The 10,440-nt window shown below is 42.3% G+C and overlaps 1 protein-coding gene across 1 annotated transcript; it reads left to right on the forward strand.

The window, feature by feature from the left end:
* Positions 1–6,791: 6,791 nt before the first annotated feature.
* On the forward strand, positions 6,792–9,721 carry LOC127316472 (uncharacterized). The gene is made up of 8 exons (XM_051346873.2): positions 6,792–6,977; positions 7,542–7,654; positions 8,393–8,464; positions 8,577–8,612; positions 8,716–8,761; positions 8,929–9,016; positions 9,111–9,168; positions 9,442–9,721. Exons 1-8 carry the CDS (start codon positions 6,899–6,901, stop codon positions 9,490–9,492), a joined length of 543 nt encoding a protein of 180 aa, XP_051202833.1. The 5' UTR covers positions 6,792–6,898; the 3' UTR covers positions 9,493–9,721.
* The last annotated feature ends 719 nt before the right edge of the window (positions 9,722–10,440 follow it).

A 10,440-nucleotide genomic window follows, 5' to 3' on the forward strand; every position in this document is an offset into this window, starting at 1 on the left:
TGATATGGAAGAAGGGGAAAAGAAAGATTTTTTTCTAGAAACTCTTCTTAGAGAATTTGGTGGTCTAGCAAGAGAGGCTAGAAAGGTCTTTGCTAAATATGATATGCTTGGTTCTCACACCAATTTTGTTAGTCTCCTTGAAAAAATGGATATGGATAGAATAAAGTACACTAATAATATTAATGATGGTGGGGAGATCAAAGCACCAATACCATGTAAGCTCCTAGCGATGAATGATGCACTAGAAAATAACTATGCTTGGCTTGTTCCTGAAAATTTGTTTGATGAGAGTAGCAAGCCTAAGACTAATGAAAAGGGAGACGCTAAAACTTATGTATCCAATATACTATGCTTGGCTGAGAAAACTCCACACCCCGCTGAAGATGCCCCATCCTTCGATAATACTTGATACACACTTTCTGCGCCTAGCTGAAAGGCGTTAAAGAAAAGCACTTATGGGAGACAACCCATGTTTTTACTACAGTATTTTGTTTTATATTTGTGTCTTGGAAGTTGTTTACTACTGTAGCAACCTCTCCTTATCTTAGTTTAGTGTTTTATTGTGCCAAGTAAAGTCGTTGATAGTAAAGTTCATACTAGATTTGGATTACTGCGCAGAAACAGATTTCTTTGCTGTCACGAATCTGGGCAAAATTCTCTGTAGGTAACTCAGAAAATTATGCCAGTTTACGTGAGTGATCCTCAGATATGTACGCAACTTTCATTCAATTTGAGAATTTTCATTTGAGCAAGTCTGGTGCCTCGATAAAATTCGTCAATACGAACTGTTCTGTTTTGACAGATTCTGCCTTTTATTTCGCATTGCCAGTTTTGTTATGTTCGATGGATATTTCGATTCCATTGACTTTCAGTAGCTTTGTGCAATGTCCAGAAGTGTTAAGAAAGATTATGTCACCTCTGAACATGTATATTTTGATTGTGCACTAACCCTCTAATGAGTTGTTCTAAGTTTGGTGTGGAGGAAGTTTTCAAGGATCAAGAGAGGGAGATGATACAACATGATCAAGGAGAGTGAAAGCTCTAAGCTTGGGGATGCCCCAGTGGTTCACCCCTGCATATATCAAGAAGACTCAAGCGTCTAAGCTTGGGGATGCCCAAGGCATCCCCTTCTTCATCGACAACATTATCAGGTTCCTCCCCTGAAACTATATTTTTATTCCATCACATCTTATGTGCTTTTCTTGGAGCGTCGGTTTGTTTTTGTTTTTTGTTTTGTTTGAATAAAATGGATCCTAGCATTCACTTTGTGGGAGAGAGACACGCTCCGCTGTAGCATATGGACAAGTATGTCCTTGGGTTCTACTCATAGTATTCATGGCGAAGTTTCTTCTTCGTTAAATTGTTATATGGTTGGAATTGGAAAATGATACATGTAGTAATTTGCTAAAATGTCTTGGATAATGTGATACTTGGCAATTGTTGTGCTCATGTTTAAGCTCTTGCATCATATGCTTTGCACCCATTAATGAAGAAATACATAGAGCATGCTAAAATTTGGTTTGCATATTTGGTCTCTCTAATGTCTAGATAATTTCTAGTATTGAGTTTTGAACAACAAGGAAGACGGTGTAGATTCTTATAATGTTTTCAATATGTCTTTTATGTGAGTTTTGCTGCACCGCTTCATCCTTGTGTTTGTTTCAAATAGCCTTGCTAGCCTAAACCTTGTATCGAGAGGGATTACTTCTCATGCATCCAAAATACTTGAGCCAACCACTATGCCATTTATGTCCACCATACCTACCTACTACATGGTATTTCTCCGCCATTCCAAAGTAAATTGCTTGAGTGCTACCTTTAAATTTCTATCCTCTACTTTTACAATATATAGCTCATGGGACAAATAGCTTAAAAACTATTGTGGTATTGAATATGTACTTATGCACTTTATCTCTTATTAAGTTGCTCGTTGTGCGATAACCATGTTCACTGGGGACGCCATCAACTACTCTTTGTTGAATATCATGTGAGTTGCTATGCATGTTCGTCTTGTCTGAAGTAAGAGCGATCTACCACCTTATGGTTAGAGCGTGCATATTGTTAGAGAAGAACATTGAGCCGCTAACTAAAGCCATGATCCATGGTGGAAGTTTCAGTTTTGGACATATATCCTCAATCTCATATGAGAAAAATAATTGTTGCTATATGCTTATGCATAAAAGAGGAGTCCATTATCTGTTGTCTATGTTGTCCCGGTATGGATGTCTAAGTTGAGAATAATCAATAGCGAGAAATCCGATGCGAGCTTTCTCCTTAGACCTTTGTACAGGCGGCATAGAGGTACCCCTTTGTGACACTTGGTTAAAACATGTGCATTGCGATAATCCCGGTAGTCCAAGCAAATTAGGACAAGGTGCGGGCACTATTAGTATACTATGCATGAGGCTTGCAACTTATAAGATATAATTTACATGATACATATGCTTTATTACTACCGTTGACAAAATTGTTTCTTGTTTTTAAAATCAAAGCTCTAGCACAAATATAGCAATCGATGCTTTTCTCTTTGAAGGACCATTCTTTTACTTTTATTGTTGAGTCAGTTCACCTATTTCTCTCCACCTCAAGAAGCAAACACTTGTGTGAACTGTGCATTGATTCCTACATACTTGCATATTGCACTTGTTATATTACTCTATGTTGACAATATCCATGAGATATACATGTTATAAGTTGAAAGCAACCGCTGAAACTTAATCTTCCTTTGTGTTGCTTCAATGCTTTTACTATGAATTATTGCTTTATGAGTTAACTCTTATGCAAGACTTATTGATGCTTGTCTTGAAGTACTATTCATGAAAAGTCTTTGCTATATGATTCACTTGTTTACTCATGTCATATACATTGTTTTGATCGCTGCATTCACTACATATGCTTTACAAATAGTATGATCAAGATTATGATGGCATGTCACTCCAGAAATTATCTTTGTTTATCGTTTACCTGCTCGGGACGAGCAGGAACTAAGCTTGGGGATGCTGATACGTCTCCGACGTATCGATAATTTCTTATGTTCCATGCCACATTATTGATGATATCTACATGTTTTATGCACACTTTATGTCATATTCGTGCATTTTCTGGAACTAACCTATTAACAAGATGCCGAAGTGCCGATTCTTTTTTCTGCTGTTTTTGGTTTCAGAAATCCTAGTAAGGAAATATTCTCGGAATTGGACGAAATCAACGCCCAGGGTCCTAGTTTGCCACGAAGCTTCCAGAAGACCAAAGAGGAGACGAAGTGGGGCCACGAGGTGGCCACACCATAGGGCGGCGCGGCCCAAGCCCTGGCCGCGCCGACCTGTAGTGTGGGCCCCTCGTGACGCCCCTTGACCTGCCCTTCCGCCTACAAATAGCCTTCGTCGCGAAACCCCCGCATCGAGAGCCACGATACGGAAAACCTTCCAGAGACGCCGCCGCCGCCAATCCCATCTCGGGGGATTCAGGAGATCGCCTCCGGCACCCTGCCGGAGAGGGGAATCATCTCCCGGAGGACTCTACGCCACCATGGTCGCCTCCGGAGTGATGTGTGAGTAGTCTACCCCTGGACTATGGGTCCATAGCAGTAGCTAGATGGTTGTCTTCTCCTCATTGTGCTTAATTGTCGGGTCTTGTGAGCTGCCGAACATGATCAAGATCATCTATCTGTAATTCTATATGTTGTGTTTGTTGGGATCCGATGAATAGAGAATACTATGTTATGTTGATTATCAATTCATGTCTATGTGTTGTTTATGATCTTGCATGCTCTCCGTTATTAGTAGATGCTCTGGCCAAGTTGATGCTAGTAACTCCAAGAGGGAGTATTTATGCTCGATAGTGGGTTCATGTCTCCGTGAATCTGGGGGAGTGAGAGAAACCTCTAAGATTATGGATGTGCTGTTGCCACTAGGGATAAAACATTGGTGCTATGTTCGAAGATGTAGTTACTGATTATATTACGCGCAATACTTAATGCAATTGTCTGTTGTTAGCAACTTAATACTGGAGGGGGTTCGGATGATAACCTGAAGGTGGACTTTTTAGGCATAGATGCATGCTGGATAGCAGTCTATGTACTTTGTCGTAATGCCCAATTAAATCTCACTATACTCATCATAATATGTATGTGCATGGTCATGCCCTCTTTATTTGTCAATTGCCCAACTGTAATTTGTTCACCCAACATGCTGTTTATCTTATGGGAGAGACACCTCTAGTGAACTGTGGACCCCGGTCCAATTCTCTATACTGAAATACAATCTCTTGCAATCGTTTCTATCGTTTTTCTGCAAACAATCATCATCCACACTATACATCTAATCCTTTGTTACAGCAAGCCGGTGAGATTGACAACCTCGCTGTTTCGTTGGGGCAAAGTACTTGGTTTGTGTTGTGAAGGTTCCACGTTGGCGCCGGAATCCCTGGTGTTGCGCCGCACTACATCTCGCCGCCATCAACCTTCAACGTGCTTCTTGACTCCTACTGGTTCGATAAACCTTGGTTTCTAACTGAGTGAAACTTACTGCTGTACGCATCACACCTTCCACTTGGGGTTCCCAACGGTCGCGTGCTGTACGCGTGTCATTGAGCAGAACACAAGGATAACCTAGATTAATCCGTGATGAGGGGCATTATCGACTTTTCAGCCTCAATTCGGGGTACTCAAAAGCATGATCCAGAATCCGCAGGACCGTTTAGCCGAGGGGGTTCCCGTATCACCGTGAGAATACGTACGCACCAGTACCTCTTCCGCATACACGCCCGTACCTCTTTCGCGTAGACACGGGTCCACACACACGGCTCCAAAGACATGGGTCCACACACGCGCAAACTCTAAAAGTGTCATCATATTTTAACCCCAGCCTCATCCCCTTCCCACCGTCCACATTTCTGGCAAAAAGAGGAGACAACAAACCCTAGCCCTAGCTTGAACCCACCCTCACCCCACTCCCATTTCGTGTCGTTGGAGCTCCGAAGCGTAGATCCGGCGATGGAAAACTACATGGCGGCGGCTGGTGCTAGTTTGGAGGGCGGAGCGGGAGCGGTTGCTGATGGTTTGGTCGGCGGCGCGGGTGTGGTGGCGGATGGTGTTGGTTTGCTTGGCAGAGCTGGAGCGGCTGGTGCTAGTTTGGTCGGCGGCGCGGGTGCGGTGGCGGCTGGTGCTTGTTGACATTGAGATCAATACCAATATCTCTGTTTGGATGTCTAGATATTTGGTGCCCTAGCTAAATGCCAAAAACTGTTTAGATGGTTAAAGTGGTATATTGCATTTGTATGGGAGTATGATCATTATACATATTTGCAAACGATTTCTTGTGAAAGTTCTGAATATATGCGAATGATTATATGACATAACAATTAAGAAAATACAGATATATATATATAAATCATCACATAATCTTTTAAGTTTAAAAAACAAGGAAAATAGAGTGAATATAAATTCAACAAGTACTTTCTTAGATCAGGTTGCAAACGTCTCTTCTTCCTAATCCTGGCCTACAGCCCGAGACTGTTGCGTCAATAAGATTGAAAATGAGAGGAACTTAACAGAGAACTTGGAACATGAGGGCGGACTCAAAGGTCGGCCTTGGCAGTCGGAGGGGCGGGAAGGGGATCTGATTTACCTGCGTGCGACACCGGATGGTTGGGATCGAGCTTTCCTCATAGAGAAGCTGTGAGGGCGGGCCGATTTAGCAGGGGAAACGGAGGGCGAGGTTGAGGGAAGGGCGGGGAACGCGGGCAGTCACCAGGGGACGCCGAGGGAAGGGTTGGGTGGAGAGACATACCGACAGGTGCCGTACGATTCAGAAGGGAGGCCGCCGCTAGGGTGGGGCGAGCTGGATTAGGGAAGGGACTCATGTGCGAGTTCTCAAATTCCAAGCGATGTCTACCTCTTGGGCTCGACCTCTCTCCACAATAATTGGGCGGGTCAATATCCAGCCTAAATACCTGGCCCCAATGTCTAGTACAACCAAACAACTTAAACTAAGGTATTCAGGCGATGGATGTTCCAATATCCAGTGCCAAGCCTCAATACAAACATCCAAACACTACCATATTGCTTTTGAGAATCTTAATGTAAATATGTGCACACGATTTGTTCGGCATTAACTTTTCTCGAGATATGCGTTATGATACAATATCTACCTATGTTACTCTAATATTCTCTCACCTCCTTAATTAGCTGCCACATCGGTATTTTTGTGGGACCAATATGCATGATACTAGCTAAGGTACTAACACTATAGATAGCCTTAAAAAAATATTGTGAGAAAAAAGTGCCTTAATTCTACACAAACCAATAAAAACAAGGTCGAATGTATGCTGAAATTCCAATAGTGTAGGGACATAAAAGAACCTACATAAGGGCATGTACAATTGTATATCTTAGCAATGCCATGATGTGGAGGAAAGAGAAAGTCGAAAAAAGACGTTGCCTCTAAAAGATTATCTCTTAGCTCAATCTTTCTCACCACATATTTATGATATCTGATTATAAAAGATAAGACTATAAAATAACCTATTATATTTACTATCATATCTAGACTAGATTACATGACGGAATTAAGATAAAACGATTTTATCAACATTGCGTATGCCCTAACTGTTTGAGCCAGGTAAAAGGTGCGGAAACATAATCGCTGAGACGGATGGAGCCGCAATGAGCCGAACGCATTAACGCCAAGCTTGGCTATCCGTCCGATTCACATCAAACGATCCGAAATAGGATCTCTGACGTGTAGCAGACAGTGCGGCCAGAAGCTTAATATCCAGCATCCGTGGGGTCCTGTCTGAAAAAAGGAGACGAAAAAACGCAGACCAGTCTCAATTCCAATCTTCCCAGTCGTGAGTTCGCCGCCCCTACGAAGAAGATTTCCGCCGAGGGCCGGGCGAGATGGGGTTCATCGGCGACCAGGTGGAGTCGATCCGCTCGATGCAGGTGCGCCAGGTGCTCTCGCAGATCATCAGCCTAGGTGACGCCCGCTCCCTTTTCTCTTCTCATCTCCTCCGATTTAGTTTTCCTGATCTTCCTTTTGCAAGTATTTCCTGACGTATTTTGCGCTCAGATTGGTGGGATCCGGGGTTAGGGGTCTGCCGTGCGAAAAAATTAGGGTTCTTGGTGTGGAAGGCGCGGTTTTGTTTAGTGGTTTTCGGTTGCCAGATCGAGGCAGAGAGGATCTAAAATATTGACTAGGTTCATGATTTGATTAGCGATGAGCTTTGTTAAGCTGTTCTTTTGGTAGGATCACATGGACTGAAATGTACAAGAGCGACTGAATCGCATGTGACGGCCTTAGAGAAGTGAATTGGGAATTTTTCAGCTCGTGTTGTTTCACTCTACTAGCTAGTTAGATACCAATGCTAATCCTTGCTCGTAAAGGTTGTATTATAAAGTCGTAATATCCGTGAAAGAAGAGAACATGTTTTATCATTATTCATTTTTGTTAGTTATGTTGGGTTTTTTCTGCACGTTTATATGTTGATCGTTGGTTGCAACAGTGGTCTCATAGGTAAGTTTAAAATGTTCCTTATGGCAGGTATGATTGTTACCTCGGCATTGATCATATGGAAGGGATTGATGGTCGCAACTGGGAGTGAGTCTCCAGTGGTGGTGGTTCTTTCTGGTAGCATGGAGCCTGGATTTAAAAGGGTTTGTTACCTACTTACGCTGTTACACAATACAAGAATCACCCTAAATCCATACGCTTATCTAATTATTAGATGCTTGAGATGCGTTTGGATACCCTCTAATGCGACTTGCTCCTTTCAGGACAGACAAGAAATTTGAACTAAAATCTTTTCTAACCGAAGGGATTGAGTATTATAGGGGTATAGAACCCTCAAGTGGCCATTTGTTTCTTTGGTAATTTGTAGTTTATATGTGACCAATCTCAATATCCGTCGTTGCACATGCAACACATAAACCGTACTATTCCCATTACCTTTCTGATAAGAAATTAAGATTACAAACATATCTGGGATCCTTTGGTTTGTAAGTGCTGGTGGACTATCCTATTGCCTTTAAGATGTATCACAAAATTTTCAATTGAGATTACCAGTTGTGGATCTACAGTGGCGGAGCTTGGGCTGATCTTTGGGGGGGCAAATGGGCTCAGAGGGGTAAAATAGCATGGTTTGGGCCAACTTTGGGGGGCGAATGGGCCAAATCCCTGCTGTTTCTTCACTGAATGATCATGGGCTGGGGGAGGGGGGGGGGGGGGGTTCCCCCTGAACTGAACATAGCTCCGCCAGTGGATCTACATTATTGCATGTCGTGCTTTCACTTTTTCGTTCGTAGTCCAATATCGTTTTTGCACCCTGTAGGCTATAACGTGGTATGTTCATTTGCACTAATGTACCCATGTGTCTAATTATATGTATCTTGCAGGGTGATATTCTGTTTTTAACCATGAGCAACGAACCTATCCGCACTGGAGAAATAGTTGTTTTTAACATTGATGTAAGTCCTACTTAATTTTTTGTAGAGTACTATATTTCTTTGTGTTGTGTGCTTCTACTTAATTATCAGGACATCAATTCATTCTTTTTTACTTGGACATTTATTTGTATAGGGACGTGAAATTCCAATTGTTCACCGTGTGATCAAGGTAATAAATTTTGAACTCATCATATGACATCAGTTGCCTTGTTTATGTTAGATGTATACATCCATTCCGTGCTTTGTTTGAGTTTACTTTCCTCTCTGAATAGGTTCATGAACGCCAAGAAAGTGCAGAAGTTGATATCCTCACGAAAGGTATCTAACATTTTTTGTTTGAGCACCATAAGTTTTTCTTCAGTAATTACAAGGCCGACTATCCAAGTAGTTTGCGCATCCTGGCAATTATAGTAAAGAGATAGCAATTTATATTAAAAGTGGGTGCCACTGCATTGCTGTATCTTAACTGCTGAACTGCATTCCAGGTGATAATAATTTTGGGGATGACCGACTTCTGTATGCACAAGGGCAGCTTTGGCTTCAGAAGCATCACATTATGGGGCGGGCTGTAGGGTGAGTATCCATGACATTTGTATCAAAGTCACATATCTGTGTCATGCTAATGAAAAATAATTCAGCTGGCATTGCCTTTTTGTTACGTGAACAGGTATCTTCCATATGTTGGCTGGGTTACAATTGTGATGACTGAGAAGCCGATCATTAAGGTACGTTTGTTCCTTTTAATTGAGTATATACTGACTGGCCTGGTGGTGGAACAATGGTTATCCTAGTCTACGTGAAGCAACTTTTCCAGGAGATGTTAATAGAACCCTCGTGCGAATTGAGCTATGTTTCACAACAGAGGAAAACCCATTCACTTGTTTTCTAATGGAACATATGAAATTGAAAAAAGCAATCCTACTGTACTACCTCATAGTATATTTTTTCCTGAGTTGGAGCATAGCTGAAATGCTAATATGTGATGTCTCTTGCTGCAGTACCTTCTGATTGGCGCACTGGGCCTGCTTGTCATAACATCGAAAGAGTGAAGATGTCAACCTTAGCACATAGTTTGATCTTGTAGTGCAAACGTAATTGAGGGTAGAAGTTCTGTTGTACTGTCTACCATGTACTGAATGAAAGATGTCTTTTTTTAAATCTTGGAGGTATGTATCTGCCCTGCCCAGCCGGGTGTTATGCGACACCCATCTTCTGATGGCGTTAACTAATGATTCCAAATGCACTGGATAAAATATCCAGGTGTCCCGTTGGGCCAAATGCCTTATGGTTCCAAGTACTCTTGCTCCATCTGGTCGTTCAGATGCCCAAATTGAGCTGAGAATTTGGGAACTGGAAATGGGTTTTCCAATTATCTGCTGTTTGGGAGTATATGCCGGCCAAGAACTTGCAATTTATTCTCCTCATCTCCTGGAAGTGTGTGGTGCCAGATTAATATGTGGACATTTGAAGTTGGATGCTGAGCAGGAAGATATATCAACTTTCCCCTTGCAGTCAGGATGGAAATTTCACCACTTTCTTTTGCTGGTTTGTGCTCAGGCCCTGGCAAAATCGTGCTCTCTATGTATCCAGTCGCCATACATCAGCTTCTTTTCTACCCAATCTCTTCTTTTTAATCCATACACATGTAACCCTGTTCCTTTTTTAGATGTCGGTAGATGAGAATGATTGACTAGCTCAGAGGACAGGGACAATATTTGACCTGTGTACCAATGTTTCTGATGCCTGTGTTTTTTTTTTTTTTTTTTGAACTGATGCCTGTGTTTCTGGTGAAGGATAAGACGCTGTGCGCGTTGAACATCAGGCAAGTGTAGAGAAGCTAAACTGCTGAAGTCTGGGAATCCGATACCTCCCAACTAGGGGCGGCCGTATTTGTCCACGGCAAGAAAGGTTATGCCATTTTGTTAGCACGTGTTTCGACTTTGTCTTTCTCTGAACGGATCCAAAGATCTCTGGGGCAGTCTACTGGCTTGACAGTT

This window comes from Lolium perenne, chromosome 1, assembly GCF_019359855.2.
Source record: "Lolium perenne isolate Kyuss_39 chromosome 1, Kyuss_2.0, whole genome shotgun sequence".
Classification (NCBI taxonomy): Eukaryota; Viridiplantae; Streptophyta; class Magnoliopsida; order Poales; family Poaceae; genus Lolium; species Lolium perenne.